Raw genomic sequence first — 19,491 nt, forward strand, 5'->3', positions numbered from 1 at the left:
AATCAGTGTTAATTCAGTGTGCGTTTGTTCGGAGTCAGCCGGATTGGAGGGGCGGAGCTTACAGGTCAGCAGACCGAGCGAAGTACACAAGAAACATTAAGGACCCGTTCGAAAGTACTACAGAGTACTACAAAGTCCTACAGAGTACTGCGGAGTACTACAAAGTCCTACAGAGTACTGCGGAGTACTACAGAGTAGTGCAGAGTACTGCGGAGCAGTGCAGAGTACTGCAGAGTAGTGCAGAGTACTGCGGAGTACTACAGAGTCCTGCAGAGTAGTGCAGAGTACTGCAGAGTACTACAGAGTAGTGCAGAGTACTGCGGAGTCCTCCAGCTGCAGCGGGGTCCCTCAGAGATCACAGACGGAGTTACTGCAGGTATGTTTGTAGTAAGACGTGCTGTACTCGTTAGTCATGTCTGTACTGAATGTGTACCTTTTATCTGCATGGAAGTACACGGTAAAGCAGAATTGTAGCTACTTCATGTGTACACGGGTCTTTAAAGTATCGTTACTTTTTAAAGTACTTAACAGGTCAGTGCACGCAGCCTGTTCAGGAGTCACGTGATGCTACATTTTAATCTAGATGATTTAATTTAATTTGATTTAAGTGTTAAACGACTCAAACGGAGTGAGCACAGCTCCGTGACGTGACAGTCAGCTGACCGCTGTAAACACACTGATGCAGTACTACCGCGAAGTACTACGAAGTAATTGTGCTGTGTACACGTATTATTCAGTGTTGTGTGGTATAACTGTTACTGTGTATGTAACATCGTGTACTATGGCAGTACCTCTTGTTACTTTGTGTACTGCGTGTACTATCGCAGTACTGCAAGTTACTTTGTGTACTGCGTGTACTATCGCAGTACTGCATGTTACTTTGTGTACTGCGTGTACTGTCTCAGTACTGCAAGTTACTTTGTGTACTGCGTGTACTATCGCAGTACTGCATGTTACTTTGTGTACTGCGTGTACTATCGCAGTACTGCAAGTTACTTTGTGTACTGCGTGTACTATCGCACTACTGCATGTTACTTTGTGTACTGTGTGTACTATCGCAGTACTGCATGTTACATCATATACTGCGTGTACTATCGCAGTACTGCAAGTTACTTTGTGTACTGCGTGTACTATCGCAGTACTGCATGTTACATCATATACTGTGTGTAACCTGGTGTACTATCGCACAGGTGATGATGTCATCAGTGAAGGTGGAGTGTGCGGTGAAGACGGGCTCTCTGATTGGTGAAGGCCCTGTGTGGGAGGAGTCTGAGCAGACGCTGCTGTTTGTTGATATCGCAGGGCAAAAAATCCACCAATGGAGTTCAACGACCAATCAGATCCAGTCTGTTGAGACAGGTCGGCCAATCAGCACCCAGGAACCGGTTTATTCATGAAATGCAAGTGAACGACAGCTGCCTCTCTTTCACCTGTCTGTCTCTCACCTGTCTCTCACCTGCCTGTCTGTGTCTCCAGCTGACATGGTTGGCTTCGCAGTTCCTCGCCAGTCCGGTGGTTATGTTGCCGGTGTGGGTCGCAGCATCGTGGCTGTTGATTGGTCGACTCAGATGATGTCATCATTGGTGGAGGTTGACGAGGACAAACCGAACAACCGACTGAACGACGGGAAGGTTGATCCAGTCGGACGCCTGCTGGCAGGTAAGTCTAGTCACCTGTCTGATTACCTGTCCATAGTAGCACGTGTTGCTGTGTCTCAGATGCGATGGGGAAGGAGGTGCGATCTGGTTACCTGTCTGTTTACCTGTCTGTCTGTCTGACATCATGTTGTTATATGGTGTTTCAGGTACGATGGGGAATGAGGTGCGACCTGGTTACTTGTCTGTTTACCTGTCTGTCTGTCTTACATCATGTTGTTATATGGTGTTTCAGGTACGATGGGGAAGGAGGTGCGACCTGGTTACCTGTCTGTTTACCTGTCTGTCTGTCTGACATCGGGTTGTTATATGGTGTTTTAGGTACGATGGGGAAGGAGGTGCGACCTGCTGAGGTTCAAAGACAACAAGGATCTCTGTTCTCTGTGACCTCTGACCTCATTGTGACCAAACACCTGAACCAGGTAATAACACCTGTCTGTCTATCTGTACCGGTCTGTCTGTTTGTTCTCTGTGACCTCTGACCTCACTGTGACCAAACACCTGAACCAGGTAACAACACCTGTCTGTCTGTACTTGTCTCACTCTCAGGTGGACATATCTAATGGTTTGGACTGGTCTTTGGATCAGAAGACGTTTTTCTACATCGACAGTTTGTCTCGGACGGTCGACGCCTTCGACTATGACTCACACTCAGGACAAATTGGTAACTTTGTATTTATACTGCAGTACATACAAGTATTTATGTGTAATCATGTGGGTTTAAGAAGGGTTCTCTTTGGCTTTTAACACCTTGTAGATGGTTGATTTTATGTGCATACATGCATTTTGTTATTTACGTATATTTTATTTTTGTCTGTTTTTATTTATTTTATCTAGTGCCTTTTATTCATTTTATTTTTATTGTTTTCTATCTTTCTTTTATCTACTTGATGTTTTGTTGTGTTTCTATATTGTATTGTGCAGCACTTTGGAAACCCTGTGTTTGCTAAAATCGTGCTATATAAATAAAGTGGATTGGATTGGATTGAATCATGTGTACATGTGTGCTTGTTACTAGGTAACCGTCGTGTTGTCTACCGTATGGAGGAGGGGGAGGGGTTACCAGACGGGATGACACTTGATGTTGACGATCGTCTGTGGGTGGCCTGTTATAACGGAGGACGAGTCATCAACATCGACCCTGCTACTGGTTAGTTACACTGGTTATTCTAGTTAGTTACACTGGTTATATGAGTTAGTTATACAGGTTAGCTATTGTTTTGGAGAAATTGCTGAAGTCAAAGGTCAATGGTGAGGTCAGGAGTTCAGAAAGTGTTCAGGAGCCTCTAATGTCTTATGCTGTATTATTTATTGACGCTTGGCCAATAGAATTAGAGACACTCTCAAAGTTCATCAGAAGTGCCTGAGTCGGTCTCACATTCTGCCCAACTCATCCTTGTGGATCGACTTTAAACCCCAAGATAACACCACAAATACTGTTGGAGCCATATTGAATCCTGGAGATATAATTAGAAAATATATAAACTTGGTTTCAGTTAATTGTGGTATTTTTATTTATAAAATAAATTATTATGAAGGAAATTATCTAAGCCATCCTAGTTTAAAATTTATAAGGGTGAGAAATGTTTATTTTATTTCAACCTGATGGTGACGTCTGTAATGCGCCTCCCACAGACAGGTGGCTATTTAATTTTATCAATGAATGTTTTGGAGTTGTTATGGGTGGAGTGTTAAAGTTTTCCGACCACACACTCATGCCGAAATGTTTTTGGACCTTGCTTGTTAAGTTACTCGTTTAATTTTGTTTTATAAGTTTTGAAAGTCAACCGGAGATTTTTGGATGAGCGTCGTCTCCACGCGTGCTTACTAAAACGTGTGTCGGTAACTCTGCACCCTAACCTCAACTGGCTCAAAGAGGAAGACTGAAAGGATTAGGCAGTACATTAGTCGGAAAACTCCACAACAGACTGACGAAAGGAAGAAAGATGCTGCGCGTATGGGAGGACGCAGACGCTAATGCGAGTGCGTGGCCGCTGTTGTGAACAAAGGAATGAATGAATGTGCTTGCAAACTAATGAATGAATACACGCCCAGAATTAGTCACAGAGAATGTCTTTACCCATGGAGGTGTTATTGTCAGCATATTCTAGTCTGGAGACACAGATGTCTGTTTACGCAGATTGGACCGTCAACAACAAGCTATCTATTATGTCTATGAAGGCAGCAACAGGTCTCTGTGACCCTGGACACCACAGTGTTGAGATAGACTGGCACCTACTGTTCCCAACCAAAGCCAAACAACTAATACTGCTGAGGACCTCAAGGCCCACACGGGACCTCGAGGCCCACACGGGACGGGACCTCAAGGCCCACACGGGACCTTAAGTAACCTAAGGATAGAAAATTCCATAACAGTTATGCTGGTTAGTCATACTGGTAATACTGGTTAGTTACATGGATTAGTTATATTGGTTGGTTATACTCGTTAGTTGTACTGGTTAGTTATATTGGTAATACAGGTTAGTTTTACTGGTTAATTATAACTTTGACTAATGCGGTCTCTGTGCTATGATGCACTCTAAATCCTGACTGAAAATCCTCAAATAGACTATTGTTATGGAGAAAGTCACACAGCTGATTAGCTACAGCTTTCTCAAGTATCTTAGACAGAAAGGGAAGGTTTGATATCGGTCTGTAGTTGGCTAAGACCTCTGGGTCTAGAGTGGGCTTTTTAAGAAGAGGTTTAATTACAGCTACCTTAAAGGACTGTGGTACATATCCAGATAATAAAGACAGATTAATCATATCCAATAAAGAATGACTAACTAGAGACTTCTTTGAGCATCTGGGAACTTGTTTGAAGAGCTAATGTGGGGCCAAGCTCGACTTGCTCAGTGATGGCAGAAACCCTAATCTTGATTATTTTGGTCAACAGTGAGGTCATTTTTCGTAAACATGTTAACTTTGAAAAAAGTTTAAATATAATTTAAAAATCAGAATTTAAGAGTATGTGTTGTGACATTAGCTGTGTCCCAATTCTGGGCCTGCATGCTTCAAAGGACACGGCATTCACTCCCTCTGAAGGCGACTCCTTCTGAGAGACCTTCGAAGGCCACATCGACAAGCATTCCCGGTTGCGTCACCAGCTGCGTCATCTGCCGTCAGTTGGTACTTTGTTATGTAGCCGTTGCCTGTCAGTTAGTCGTCAGTTAAGAAAACGAAGAAAAAACAGACAGAAGAAAGTATATGAAAGAAAAAATAAGTAATTAGTAAAAGTAATTAAATATAAAAACCCAATAGTTACATTTAAATGTAAATTTAAAATCGGGACAGCCTTCGCACTGCGTTGTGACGTAATCAGCCTTCAAATGCGTGCTTCGAAGGATGCGGCCCCTGAATTGAGACACAGCTATTGTGTCCATTTCTCTGCTGATTTTCTGGTTTACCTGTGTTGACGATGAATTCACCTGTTGTATTCTCTCAGGTGTGCGGCTGCAGACGGTCTCTCTGCCAGTGATGAAGACCACCTCGTGTTGTTTTGGAGGTCCAGACTTTTCTGACCTCTATGTGACCTCTGCCAGTCTGGGCCTTGACCAATCAGAGAAGAGACAGCAGCCACTGGCCGGAGATACCTTCAGGGTCAGACTCACCTGTGTACACTTTGTTGACTGGCTCACCTGTGTTACACCAGCTGATGCTGACTGTGTTTGTGTGTGTGTCTGCAGGTGACAGGACTCGGGGTCAAAGGTCGCCCTTCAAACTCTTTCTCTGGATGATCTTCAAGAGACTCAGCCAATCACAGCACAGACTATCCGCAGGAAGTGATCAACAGTCTGATTGATTAATCACAATGATCAGAAACTGTTAGCGTCATATTAGCTGTTAGCAATCAACAGTTATTGAACTGGGTCAGTGATTATTAAAAAATGGTTAATTATAAACAGACAAAATATTTAGCTCTAATTTAATGTTGATGTTCACAACATATTTATTTGTTTATAAAGAAAAGCCAATCAAAGCAAGGACAAATGTTCACACTGCTTCACTCTGGGAATGTTAGACAAATTTAGTTTGTAGTCAGAGACTGTTCTGTGTTCTGTAAGTTCCTTGTGTAAGTTCTGTGTTCTGTAAACCTTTCTGTTTCCAGAATGCTTCCCTGCCTAACAAAACTAACAAAACTAACAACTACTCTGTGCTCCTTTACACCTTTCTCAGCTTATGTCCTCCTCTGTAAATCGCTTTGGATGAAAGCGTCTGCTAAATGCAATGCAATGCAATGCAATGCAAAGTTATTTCACTAAAAGTTGATTTTAATAAAGAATAGATTACTGCTATTCGTATCTATTTGTTTCCTGGCACATGTTCACTCAGTGCGCTTCCCTCCAGCTTCACTCAGGACATTGTTTTAAACTCAGCTGTTGTTTCAAATAATCTTTGTAATTGTATTCAACAGAGAGACAGCAGCTTCATGTGGACAGGGTGCATTTTATTTACACCACCAAGTGCAGAATCACCATCAACAAACACTAAACGGAGTACGAGCAACGCTACACAGGTTTTAGAAAATATATGTACACGTAGAAAACTTTGTGCTGTTTCACTTTTTTGTCTTATTTTGATTTGAGATGATGGTTTAAGGTGTTACAGACTGAAGGCAGTCAAGTCTTTTCCGTTGAATCAGTTCAGACTATGTGGAGAACTTGGCAGCCATGACAGCATCCCCGTACTGCCACACCTCAAACTGCAGCTCACACCTGTGTCAGGTGACACGTTCATGTACTTCCATCATGTTAGTGGATAAAACATGTTTCAGACAGAAGCTGATATTTCTGGTGGAGTGTGGCTGCCGCTAGCTAACAGTATTGAAAGGAAAGGGGGGTTTCAGGGAGGAGACTGGGGAGATCCAGAGTTTGGCAAAGATTCTGGCTCAAAAGGCCATTCTGACACTAAATGCTTCCTGTTAACACTGTTTCCTGTAACTTAATGAAAGGTGCCAGACTCTGTGTATCTCTGGTAAGGCTCATAAATACAATAGAACACAATGTAGTGAAATGAGTAGAACCCTGTACAAGAGCTAGCTAAAGACACAGACTGAAAGGAACCCAGAACAACCACAAAACCACAGACCTGCTGACCCAAAACCAAGACTATAGGTCTGGTTCTTAATGCATCCTGCAGACCTTTGACACAGGAAATGTTTATGAGAAACATTGAATTCACCTACATTCATGTGATCCAAATCACGTGTGATTTTTAACTTATTAGGTGTTTACGTTTCAGTGTCATATATGTAATAAAACATTACCAGCTCATCAGCTTGCTGTTCTACAGTGCCACTGCTGGTCAGAGACTCACAGTTTGTTGATGTTGTGGTATTTTAAAAGAATCAGGCACAACTTTGGCATGAACAATACATTTCTCTTAACACTGTCATTATCTCAACATCATGCAGATTCTTCTTCACAGAATCCTCTAAACCCAAACCTTCAGCCTCAGAACATTACTCAGATACGTTTCTCTGTCAGGTCAAGAAAGTTTAAATGTTTCAATGCTGTCAGGCCAGAGTGGAACATAATCTAAAAGGTCAGAGGTCAATGGTCAGATGGAATCTGGTCACCCAGTCTGTGCCTACACTGGCCAATAAAATAACTTACAAAACATGATGTCATCAGTTCACATCGATTGATAATAAATGTTCAAAGTGCTAATTGGTCCCATGGATTAGAAGTGGGCGTGGTCATCTGAAGAAGACATCATCAGGCATGCTGACAGATAAGCTCTCTCTCTCTCTGATGTCATGTCTCTCTCTCAGTAGTGCTCCTCGGAGTGGGCTGGGTCACAGAAAAAGCGAGAACTGCGCTTGGCCGATCGGGCCGTAAAGGGGACGGTCTTCAGAGCTGCAGGTGAGAAAAAACAATTTCTGTGACGACGTGTTTACCTGTGACGTCGTGTTTACCTGTAATGATGTGTTTACCTGTGACGTCATGTTTACCTGTGACGACATGTTTATCTGTGACGTCGTGTTTACCTGTGACGACATGTTTATCTGTGATGTTGTGTTTACCTGTAATGATGTGTTTACCTGTGACGTCGTGTTTACCTGTGACGTCGTGTTTACCTGTGACGTTGTGTTTACCTGTAATGATGTGTTTACCTGTGACGTCATGTTTACCTGTGAGGACATGTTTATCTGTGACGTTGTGTTTACCTGTAATGATGTGTTTACCTGTGACGTCGTGTTTACCTGTAAGGATGTGTTTACCTGTGACGTCGTGTTTACCTGTAAGGATGTGTTTACCTGTGAAGTCGTGTTTACCTGTAATGATGTCCTCTATGGCTCCATCCTTCCCTTCGTAAACATGCCGGCTGTCTTTTCCTTGTCGTCGTCTGAGCTCAGTGATCAGCTCTTGCTGCTGTCGCTTTCCCCTGTGGGACGGAGACTGAAGAAGAGGAGGACCTTTATGTTATTATTTCATTTTCACCTTTAACCTTTTAAAATCAATAATCATAAGATCAATAATCATTTTACTTCTGAACTGATGTGACCTTTTTCATATGACCCATCACATCTGAGACATCTGAGACATCTGTCATGTCATGCCTTCATTTATGTGATCTCTCACATATTCATCAGGTATCGATCCATTGGGTATCGATCCATTATGAATTGATCCATAAGTAAATGTTTAGACGATACTCTTCAACTGTACATGTCTGAAATTAATCACGATGACTCAGCAGCACCTGTTCACCTGTGTAAAAGGTCACTGACTCACCTTGGTCTCCTCCTGTTGTTGCTCCTCCTGCTCCAGTTTCTCCAGTAACATCTGCTCCTGACGCCTCCTCTGTTCATTCTCCTCCTCTGCCAGCTGAACACACACATTGGTGAAATTGTGTAAACTGTGGTGTCACTGCGTGAGGCCCAGGAGACAGAGACAGATGTGTCATACTCACCCTGTATGCTTTAATGAAACGAACAAAGATTGGGAAGAAGACGGATGGCGGCATTGTCTTGGAGCTCTCCCCGAAAAATTTTACCACATCTTCAAATGCATCCTAGTGAGTCCAGACAAAATGTATTTTTTTACAGTGTCATTAGATTGTAAAAAGTTAGATCATTCAAGTTAGTTTAATTAGTTAACCAAGAGCAGGATTTATAATTATTGCTTACAAATTAGAAACAACTTGCAGACATTTTTCTGCTGCACTGTGATTGGACGACTGGAAAAGTATGTGTTACCTGAGCGATGCGTGCGTCCTCTTGCAGCTTGCTGAGTCTGGATTCGTGCCTGCTGATGAAGTCTTTAAGTGTGGCATTGTGTTGAACACTGAACTCTCTCCAGGTGAGCTCCATGCCACGTTGCAGGTCCTTCACATCAGACAGAACGTTCTCCAGACTCACTGCACACAGGTAGGGACACACAGCTGAGTGTCACACAGTCTGATATGTTGCAATTTTCTGATTGGTTGACAGACTCACCTGCAGCAGCCTTGTCGACGTAGTGAAGCTCATTGTAAAAAAGAGACACTGCAGGATATTTTTCTCTCACCACATTGGCAATGTAATGAAGCAACGTCTGTGTCCTGTCTGTTGACTTTGTTTCCAGCAGCTGAACACACGTAACAACATTAAGTTTCTATTATAAACGTTATATCATAATCACACCACAACTGAGCTGTCTGTATACTTCATCTGAACTGAGGCTGTCAGTATACTTCATCTGAACTGAGGCTGTCGCCATTCATCTGAACTGAGGCTGTCAGTATACTTCATCTGAACTGAGGCTGTCAGTATACTTCATCTGAACTGAGGCTGTCGGTATACTTCATCTGAACTGAGGCTGTCGGTATACTTCATCTGAACTGAGGCTGTCGGTATACTTCATCTGAACTGAGGCTGTCGGTATACTTCATCTGAACTGAGGCTGTCGGTATACTTCATCTGAACTGAGGCTGTCTATACTTCATCTGAACTGAGACTGTCGGTATACTTCATCTGAACTGAGACTGTCAGTATACTTTAGAACTGAGGGTGCATGAGAGTCTTACCAGGTCTAAACTCTGCAGTTTGAATCCGTACACAGCTCCTCTCTTACTGCTGTTCATGTAGTTTCCAAGAGCCAAGATGATCTACAATAGCACAAACAATACTTGTCTTTTTTCTTCATTTTATTTTCATTATTTTTTAATTTGTAGATAAACACTGAAGACATTTAAACTATGAAATATGAAGTATGTGGTATATATGTGGTATTTCCAGCCAGCGTGAGGAGATCCCTCTCCAGGATCAACGCTCGAAAGGCTGCAGGACGTTTCAACATTTCAACACAAAGGACTGTGCAGAGGAGCTCACAGATGTCCTCACAGACATCTTCAACACCTCCCAAGCTGTTGTCCCCACCTGCTTCAAGAGTACCACCATCATCCCGGTTCCAAAGAAGGCCTCTCCAACTTGCTTCAATGACTACCACCCTGTGGCACTGACCCCCATCATCATGAAGTGCTTTGAGCAGTTAGTCATGCAGCACATCAAATTCATCCTCCCTCCTTCCCTCGACCCCTACCAATTTGCATCGGGCCAACCGGTCCACTGATGATGCAATCTTCACCGCCATCCACTCAGCTTTCACTCACCTGGACACTAAGGACTCTTATGTGAGGATGCTGTTCTTAGACTTTAGTTCAGCTTTCAACACGATCATCCCCCAGCAGTTGATTAAGAAACTGGACTGTCTAGGACTATACATCTCATTCTGCAACTGGTTGTTGGACTTCCTGACAGGAAGACCACAGGCATCCGGGTCAGCAGCAATGCATCCAGCACCATCATGCTGAACACGGGGGCCCCCGAAAGATGTGTGCTCAGCCCCCTACTCTTCACCCTGCTGACCCACGACTGCTCACCAACACACAACATCAACCTCTTCGTCAAGTTTGCAGATGACACAACTGTGGTGGGGCTCAACAACAACAACAATGAGTCAAACTACAGGGATGAGGTGAGCCAACTGGCCATGTGGTACAGAGGCAACAATCTCTCTCTCAATGTGGACAAGACGAAGTAGATTGTTGTCGACTTCCGGAGACCCTCCACCCAGCAGCCTCCACTGACCATTAATGGTGCTGCTGTGGAGAGAGTGAGCAGCACCAGGTTCCTGGATGTGCACCTCACTGAGGATCTCTCCTGGAGCAGCAACACCGCATCACTGGCCAGGAAAGCCCAGCAGCGCCTCTACTTCCTCTGCAGAACTAGAGAAGAGCCAGAGCACCAGTCCCCGTCGTGCACAACTTCTACTGTGGAACCACCGAGAGCATCCTGACCAGCTGCATCTGTGTGGTACGACGGCTACACCGCATCCTGCCGGAAGACCCTGCAGTGTATTATGAGAGCAGCTGAGGAGATCATCGGTGCCCACCTGCCCTCCCTCCAGAGCATTTACAAGACACGCCTGGCCCACAAAGCATTCAGCATTGCGGGTGACTCCACCCATCCCATCCACCACCTCTTCAGCCATCTGCCCTCTGGGAGCAGGATGGAGGGGCCTACGGGCGAGAACCAGAAGACTGAGAGACAGTTTCATCCACCGGGCCATCAAGATGCTGAATTCCCTCCCAGCACTGCCCCCACAAACTCTGGATACTAACAACCCCCACCCACCACAATACACAACCAAATGGCACCAGCCATTTTACAAACTCTAAAAACTCTTCTATAAACCTAAATTACGGTACAGTTAACTGCTGTACACTAACTGTTTACAAACTGTTTTCACTGTATACATCTATCTATATCTATCTATATTTTTGTATATTTTAATAATCTATCTATATTTTTGTAATATATATATCACTATTTATACTGTTCTGTACTGTACTATGTACACTGCTGAATCTCCTATATTTGCCATATTTATATTTATACTGCTCATTCCCTTTAATACAGCTGCTAATTACCATATCTATACTGTCCATTCTGTTTATACTGATATATCACCGTATTATACTGTTTATATCTTAGATTGCCATATTTTTCTTAGATCTTTTTAACGTGTATATATTTTTTATATTTCATATTTTATAATTCATGTTTATTGCTGTTTGCACCTGGGATTGGGAGAAACACTATTTCAATTCTGTGTGTGTCCTGTACATATAGCAGCAATTGACAATAAAGTTTGACTTGAATTGACTTGACTTGATGGTTTTCAGTTAACAGGTGTGCCTCTTCAAAAGTTAATAAGTGGATTTTCTTGCCTTTTTATTGTTTGAGACCATCAGTTGTGCTTTTCAGAGGTAGTGTTGGCATACAGTAAACAGCTCTGTTCAACTACTGTAGTAATCAGCTAAGTAAAGAGAGATGACAGTCCACCATTACTTTAAGACATGAAGGTCAGTCAGTCCAGAACATTTCAACAACGTTAAATGTGTCTTCAAGTCAGTCTCATCAAACACTCAGATGAAAGTGTCTGTCATGAAGAAGAACTAGAGTTAGCTCTGCTGCAGAGGAGAAGTTCATCACAATTAGCAGCCTCACAATGAACAGCAGCTCAGAGGTGACAACCTCCTAAGTCTGACTGAGAGAATGACAGAAGTGTGCTAAGTTGTCATCAAAATGTGGCTACTTTAAAGAATCTAAAATATATATCTGTGTTGTTTAGCACTTCCATGTGTCCTTCCATAGTTTTGATGTCTTCAGTATTATTTTTACAATGTACAAAATTATAAAAACAAAGAAAATAACTGTTTATATGGATGGTTATGTCATGGTCCAGGCTGCCATGGCTTCATTCTCCTCTGCCTCCTCCCTCCCTCTGTGTCTTTGTTTTGTTTTTTCCCTGTGTGTCAGGTGGGTGTGGTTCGGAGGTGTGGTCTTCTGCTTCCAGGACTCTGCTCAGCTGCAAACCATCATGTCATCACCAACTACTCAAGAACTCCCAGTTCCTTTGTTCTGTGCCAGATTATACCATTCCTCGCTAGTATGTGGTATACTTCAGGCCTGAACTAGTTTATGGTTGCCTTCAGTGACGTGTTTTTGTCTGCTTTTCCTCCAGGAACTCTGCCCAGCCTGCCACCTCAGCCACACACCACCTGCAGCTCTGCACCGCCTTCCAACCAGCCAGCCCAGCCTTTTTGCCATTTTTCTGCTGCACAATAAATACCCACCTTCACCCTCATTCAGCCTCTGAATCCATACTTGGTCCACCGTACCCACACCAGACCACGTAACAGATTATATAGACATACAGCATATTTATATAAACCAACATATGGATACTGACCTCAAGGATCTTCTTGAGCTTCTGAGATGATTTTATAGAAACTGAAGCAGCGATCATGGCGTGGAGTTGCTGGGAGGAAACACAACACAGTGGAACAGGTCACATCTTCCTGTCTGTCTGTATTACTGTGTGTCTGTCAACACACCTGTTTACCTGTCTGTCTTACCGGAGTTAACATCTGGACATTGTCTGTGAAGTTGCCCATGAATGTCATGATCGACATCCGCTGATTGAGTCTTTCAATGCGACTGAACTGCATCATGAACCGGTCTTCATCGCTCAGAGACTCTAATGGTTTTCTGTCCCTCTCATATTGCCGTAGAAGCTTCACCTCTGCCTCCGTTGGCAGGAAACGCATCAGACACTCCACAAAGTCGACCCGGACTGTTCGCAGGTCAAACCTGCAGAAACATAAACCAAGACTGTTTTAGGACACACACACACGTGTGTGTGTGTGTGTGTGTGTGTATGTGTATATATATATATGTGATGTCTGTATACAGTATATTGTTACTGGTAGAGTTACTGATGGAGGTTATGATCCTTGTTATTGGTGTCGTACAGATGAACCTTGACCTACGTGTGGATGGCGCGACAGATGACCTCTGACCCCTGACCAGCCTTCCTCAGAGTGATGGCCAGGTTTTTGGCTCTGTTGGCCTCCAGCAGAGAAACTTTGGATGGAGCTTTCTGAGGAAGTTTCTGTCTGGACAGAGTCAAATCCACTGCTGGACCCTGAGCCTTCGTCTTAAATAGCTCCTCAAAGCCCTCCACATCCAGATCCTGAGAGAGACACAGGTGTTTAAACATTCCCTGCAAACTGCTCCATGTCCAGGTTGGGAGGAAAAATTACAGAAGCTATATTAATGTTTAAAGTCCTTTTCAGCAGCTTTTCTTTCATCTTTTCCTTGACCCAGTTTAGTTTTAAAATCTTTCAATGCTTTAACTTCTGTTATAAACATATTTACATCCTGAATACTTGAATATAACTGTTGGATTCAAATAAAACATTTAAAATATGTCTTTGTTTTACCTGAAGGATGGACTCATCGTCAATGTCATTGAAGACTGTTCCATTGATCTGACTTGGCTTCAGGGCGACCCAGTTCAACACCGGCATCCTAAACTTAGTCTGGATCGGCTTCTTTATCTTCACGGCTGTACAGCAGGGAGAAAGACAGGTGAGCATCGAGAATAGGGTTAGGGTTAGAGTTTTATTTATGATGATTGTGTTTGTGCAAATGTGTGTTTTTCATTTGACTTTATATGAAATCACTTTTAAAATGAGGTATATGCATTTTAACTCTTGTGTCTTGCTTTTCCATCAGTCTGAGCAATCATTAAAGTGGTCAACCAAATCAAACATGTGACATTAATGAGAGACAAGCTAGCAAATAGCTGACTGTGCTGGAGACTGGTGTGCAGTGATGAAGGTTCCAATTTGCAGAGGACCAGATAGAGGAAGAGAAAAAGATGGAAGAAAATAATGTAGAAATGTAAAGATGTTTAAATATAAGACTGTCCGTATACGTACAGAATAATTTGAGAGGACCCTCTGTCAACAAAACAAGAGAAAAAAGACGTTAGTGTCTTGAACCTGTGAATGCATTAAATTGTGAACAAAGAACAGAAAACAGAAAATTAAACTCTTACAACAAACAATGTTACAATGATGATTGCATGCAAACTGTCTTCAGCTCTAACTCAGATCTCTCAGATGCTGGAGCTTCCTTGAACACCGTGTTTTTAAGATATTATTTAGACTTCATAGAAAGGACCTTTATGCAGGTCTTGGAAAGAAATGAAGAGTACTTAAAAGTTCTGTATTTAACATGCAGTTAGTAAATGCATCATCTGTCTCACCTGCGAGTCCTGAGTTAAAGATGACCGTGGGAGACCCTCCCGACCCTGGGAGAGGGGGAGCCACGGGAGGTGGTGGGGGGGGCATGGGGACAGAGGAGGACAGCTCGCTGGTACGACAGGGGGAGGTGGGGGAGGGGGAAGGGGGAGGAGGAGCAGGGGGAGGAGGTGCAGGGTACGGCCCATTGGATACTTTAACCAAGGAAGAAGAGAAGACGGCAGGTTTTAATACTTGGTCACAGCAGTCGTGTGTTGGTGAAGATCATTACCTTCACATCTGACTTCTATTTACTTCAAACATAGATAAATACACTGTTTGCTAATTGGTTTAATTATCTTGTATTAATTGGTTTCTGGAGGCCCAATCAAAACACCATACCAAGAGCACTGACGGTGTATGTGTATGTGCTTTGACTCAGTGGAACCTCCAGCTCTTGTTTATCTTTATGATTAAAATCTTATTGGTGGAGCTGAAACTCACCTGTGCCTGGCATTGGTGGTGGAGGAGGGGGAGGGGGCGGGGCTGGCATCCCTGAAGCTCCACTCATCCCTGGACCCATGCTGTGATAGGCTATGGTCTCAGGACTGTAGAAATCAATCAGGTATTAAATCAGTCACTCACTCATTGTTTACTGTAACTGTTACCCTCTTTGTTTTGTTTATGAAGTCACTGGTGACCAAATTATTGTAATAAGTTTGTAATTTACAAATCTGCAGTGAGTGAAACATCCTTAAAGCTGCATTCATTTTTTGGCCACATGGGGGCAGCAGAACTCAACAACAGTCTGTAAACATTGCTATATAAAGTATATGTGGCTGACATATTAACCAACAGTTTTGTATGTACACATATTTTCAGGATACTGATATGAAGTCTGTAATTAACAAAATAACTAGGCAGAAAATAATTTAATTGCAGAACAATAAAAAACAGGTGTTAATGTTGGTGAACTATTGTTCAGGTCAAGAAGGGGCTTTAGTGTTTAAATCTTCTGCCTGTGTGATGACATGATCTTCATGTGACCTTGTGTTTGTGTCAGCTGATCAGTCCAATATTTGTTTGTTGGTCTCTACCAGCACCTGAAGGGAATCTGTCTAATTAACTGCCAAGTATTCCACTTTGTTCACAGCTTGTCTCAGACTGTCTGTCTGCTGTTTTCTGCTCAGCAGGAAGTGTACATTGATGTCTCTCACCTGGGGGACAGGTTAGGACAGGGTGGAGGTGAAGGGGAGGCGGAATCAGCCACCCCTCCATCCCCCTCTCCTCTCTGTGGCTGAGGAGCTCCCGGTCCTCCGGCCTGCTGGGCCTCCTGAGCCTGACGCTCCAGACGACTCTGACGCCGGATTGTCTGGTCCTTCTCCCGAACCATCCGCCGCAAGGTGTGCACCTGAGAGTTAGCACTCGCATACACCTCCTGCACAGGTAACAGGTGTATTAAAGACACAGTACAGTGTGTTAATGCACAGGCAACAGGTGTGTTAAAGAGACAGTACAGTGTGACAGGTGTGGAGTTAAAGAAACAGTCCAACATTTTAGGAAATCTTACTGATCAGGTGTAGAAACATAAAACTTAGACTCATCTTTTCTAAAACACAGACTTTTCATTTAACGTCTCTGTCATGAGCATCACCAACATTTTCTGACTCCATGGCTAAGTGTTTGTGTGGTTTCCGTGGTAACAACACTGACCCGAACGTGGTCCAGGTCTTTGTTGGTTTGCATCAGCTGTTTCTCCAGCTCAACGATCTTCAGCATTGCTTCGTTCTCTACATCCAGCAGGCGCTCTGACATCTGTGGACAGAGAGAGAGAGATAGACGGGTCAGTACAACACCGGTCTGTCTGTTGTTTAACCTGTCTGTCTCTATCTATCTGTGATTGCTTTGTTTTTCATGTCCAGTGGACACCTAAACATCTGAGAACAAAGACAGTCAGGATAGTACGAAACCTGTCTGCCACTCCATCTGTCTCTCTTACCGTGCCCAGGCTCTCCTCCAACTCCTCGACTCGTTCCAGAGCAGCAGTTTTGGTCTCTGCGTCCTCCAGTAGAGTCCCAACGTCGAACACATTGTCAAGGTATGCCTGAATCTGAACCTGCAGCCTGTCACTCTCTGTGTGCTTCAGCCTCTGTGGTGAGACAGGCAGGAAGAGAAAGGGACAGTCAGGGAGACAGGTATAGAGATGGACAGGGAGCCAGGTAGAGAGACAGGCAGAGAGCGGATCATATGATGATTGTAGTGTGGATACAGAATTGGGGAATGATTGTTGCTCTCATGTGATTAGCCGAGACCGGATCATGTGACCATGTTACCTCCAGGTGGTCGTCCAGGTTGAGTTTGGTGAAGTCGTACTGCAGATGGACTCTGAAGTTCATGTCCTCCACCGAGTGAACCACAATGTTAATGAACTGCATACAGGCCACCTGACAACGGTTACCACAGTGAAACAAACAGATGTTTACTTAACAACCAGTAATGAATCTGCTAAACCCTGATTAAACTGTAATCACAGGTAGTTTGTGTTCATATAGGTTACCTAAACTTGAATTCATTAATGAGTTAATTAAAGTTGTGTTAATTTGAAGAACAGTTAAACAAAACTCAAATGCATAATTATTTTTTTTATATCTGCCTCATCCACATGTGTAAATAGTTACATTAGACATATTCACATGTATGAGTTTGAGTTATGTTAAGAATATTCATGTATGTATAGTTTGAGTTGACAAAGTTCAGAGAAAGTTAAGCCATCGTACCAAAAAGTCAATGTTGTCATCTTCATTCTTAAAATGTTCCATCAACTTCTCAAAACGCATCGACTCTGAACACACCTGCAACAAAGCAATCGATTACTCAGCCTGTGAAAACAACAGCTACAGTTTGTGTCACTGGTTCTACTTCCTGTTTGAATGTGTGTGTGTTTACAGTTTTGAAGTTGTCGAATGCCGATAGGATGATCTCATGTCCTCCTCTGACCAAACATACGGCAGCCAACAACTCCAACACCAGAGCCTTCGTCCTGATAGAGGCAGGTGGAGAGACAGGTCAGAGGACAGGTGGAGAGACAGGTTAGCAGTACCTGTGTGTAGTACTTACCTGGGGTTCCTGTTGTTGAGGCTCAGGGCGATTTCATTGACAGCATGAGGATGAGACATCACCATGTTGAATCCATACTGAGCAAGGGGATGACCAAATTATTAATGATTATTAATGATAATTAATGTGGCTATTGAGTTCTTCTTTTCATGTGTATTTACATTTCTTACATTTCTGAAAAACAAATAAGTTCATCATCGTTATTTTTTGTTTTTGTGCTTGACAGGAAATGACATTATCATCTTAAAGAAAATAATGATATCTTCATGAGTAGTGAACATATCATCAGTAGTACCTGGTAGTTCATGATGGCTCTCAGACACATGACACAAACGTGAACATCGTCTTTTTTACAGACGAGTCGTGAATTCTTCAGAGTTCGACGACTCGGCAGAGTGTTGGATCGGGTCACCAGAGTGGAACTACAAACAAAAACAGCATCAGATGATCAGAGTTTTCTGGTAAGTTGATCTGTTTTATTTTTAGATTTGTTACCTGATGGAGTGTCGAGCTGCTCGGGGTACAGAGGAGGATGGGGAGGGGAGGCTGCAATCACCATGGAGGTCCTCTATGGATCGACTCCAGGGTGAGTCTATAGACGAGACCTCGCCTCCGGCCTCTGACTGCTCACCATCAAACCTGAACACACAAGCAGGACATGATAATGCAGCAGAAGCATTTTGTCAGGAAGCTGACATCATGTCGTCTTTAAAAAAATGGAATAGATAGATAGATAGATAGATAGATAGATAGATAGATAGATAGATAGATAGATAGATAGATAGATAGATAGATAGATAGATAATCAATCAAACAATCAATCAGACTTACGTGACGGCGTACTGAGCAAATGACAAATACTCGACCAGAACATCCAGACCTCGATTCTCTTCATTCAGAAACTCTCTGACCCACCTACAGAGTGACAGACAGGTTGTCATTGGGACAGACAGGTGATCAGGCAGAGACAGACAGGTTGTCATTGGGACTGGCAGGTGATCAGGCAGACAGACAGACAGACAGACAGACAGACAGGTGGTCATAGAGACTGACAGGTTGTCACTGGGACAGACAGGTACCCGATATGGTTTGTGCGAAGAGAAATCTCGAGCTCTCTGAGCATCTGAGTTGACTCCTGAACTCTTCTTCTGAACTTCTGATGACAGACAGGTGAAAGAACAGAAAAATACTGAATACTTGTGATGTCATCATTACAGTGTGACATCATGGCGGTTGTAAACAAACTAATTTCCATCTTACCTTGCGAGTGACGGCTGGGTCCAGGAAGCCTCTCAGTTTCTGGATGTAGGTGTGTGGGGGGTTCTTCACCTGAAACCTCTCCTGCATCAGACACAATGTTAACAGAAGACATCAGATATGAAACTCCGCCCACTAATAAGACCTGTGTGAAAAAAAGGTTTTGAAATTGTTCTGATTTTTTTTTTTATTTCATTACATTCAGTTCTGAGGCATTTCTTTTTCATGATGAACATGTGACCCTCCCAATGTCATTAATTAATCAATTCAGATAATAATAGAAATTAAACTAATCAATTAATCAATTCAAATACGATTATTTGAAGGTCTCCATAAAGTCCAGATTAATTCATTCAGTTTACTTAACTAATTTGCTTAAGTTCTA

At 43.0% G+C, this 19,491-nt stretch overlaps 2 protein-coding genes and 1 long non-coding RNA gene across 5 annotated transcripts in view; 2 read left to right on the top strand and 1 right to left on the bottom strand.

Moving 5' to 3' along the window:
• The first annotated feature begins 51 nt into the window (after positions 1–51).
• On the top strand, positions 52–5,950 carry rgn (regucalcin). 3 transcript variants are annotated; one of them, XM_027276444.1, is made up of 8 exons: positions 52–376; positions 1,191–1,359; positions 1,477–1,659; positions 1,977–2,077; positions 2,205–2,319; positions 2,674–2,805; positions 5,101–5,255; positions 5,342–5,950. In XM_027276444.1, exons 2-8 carry the CDS (start codon positions 1,194–1,196, stop codon positions 5,390–5,392), a joined length of 903 nt encoding a protein of 300 aa, XP_027132245.1. In that variant the 5' UTR covers positions 52–376; positions 1,191–1,193; the 3' UTR covers positions 5,393–5,950. The 3 variants fall into 3 exon arrangements, with proteins under 3 accessions (XP_027132245.1, XP_027132247.1, XP_027132246.1); XM_027276446.1 differs by lacking the exon at positions 1,191–1,359; XM_027276445.1 differs by lacking the exon at positions 52–376 and having other exon boundaries at positions 1,294–1,400.
• A 92-nt stretch (positions 5,951–6,042) lies between these two features.
• Positions 6,043–19,491, bottom strand: part of fmnl2b (formin-like 2b) — a 17,067-nt gene continuing 3,618 nt past the window's right edge. The window contains exons 3-28 of the mRNA XM_027276442.1: positions 19,110–19,190; positions 18,929–19,005; positions 18,681–18,764; positions 18,345–18,488; positions 18,145–18,271; positions 17,850–17,926; positions 17,679–17,772; positions 17,510–17,584; positions 17,066–17,176; positions 16,732–16,881; positions 16,446–16,547; positions 15,950–16,170; positions 15,237–15,340; positions 14,759–14,947; positions 14,430–14,450; positions 13,929–14,053; positions 13,476–13,678; positions 13,062–13,296; positions 12,896–12,964; positions 9,666–9,746; positions 9,097–9,226; positions 8,857–9,017; positions 8,571–8,672; positions 8,393–8,485; positions 7,933–8,056; positions 6,043–7,513 (exon numbers count right to left, since the gene is read on the bottom strand). Coding sequence (XP_027132243.1) covers positions 7,425–7,513; positions 7,933–8,056; positions 8,393–8,485; positions 8,571–8,672; positions 8,857–9,017; positions 9,097–9,226; positions 9,666–9,746; positions 12,896–12,964; positions 13,062–13,296; positions 13,476–13,678; positions 13,929–14,053; positions 14,430–14,450; positions 14,759–14,947; positions 15,237–15,340; positions 15,950–16,170; positions 16,446–16,547; positions 16,732–16,881; positions 17,066–17,176; positions 17,510–17,584; positions 17,679–17,772; positions 17,850–17,926; positions 18,145–18,271; positions 18,345–18,488; positions 18,681–18,764; positions 18,929–19,005; positions 19,110–19,190 — 3,069 coding nt within the window. The 3' untranslated portion in view covers positions 6,043–7,424. The remainder of the gene's footprint in view (positions 7,514–7,932; positions 8,057–8,392; positions 8,486–8,570; positions 8,673–8,856; positions 9,018–9,096; positions 9,227–9,665; positions 9,747–12,895; positions 12,965–13,061; positions 13,297–13,475; positions 13,679–13,928; positions 14,054–14,429; positions 14,451–14,758; positions 14,948–15,236; positions 15,341–15,949; positions 16,171–16,445; positions 16,548–16,731; positions 16,882–17,065; positions 17,177–17,509; positions 17,585–17,678; positions 17,773–17,849; positions 17,927–18,144; positions 18,272–18,344; positions 18,489–18,680; positions 18,765–18,928; positions 19,006–19,109; positions 19,191–19,491) is intronic.
• LOC113745035 (uncharacterized) lies at positions 7,425–12,659 on the top strand. Its single transcript, XR_003461950.1, has 4 exons — positions 7,425–7,519; positions 8,486–8,675; positions 8,884–9,027; positions 9,877–12,659. It is a non-coding gene; the product is annotated as an uncharacterized LOC113745035 (long non-coding RNA).

The sequence above is a fragment of the Larimichthys crocea genome, unplaced genomic scaffold, assembly GCF_000972845.2.
Source record: "Larimichthys crocea isolate SSNF unplaced genomic scaffold, L_crocea_2.0 scaffold380, whole genome shotgun sequence".
NCBI lineage: Eukaryota > Metazoa > Chordata > Actinopteri > Sciaenidae > Larimichthys > Larimichthys crocea.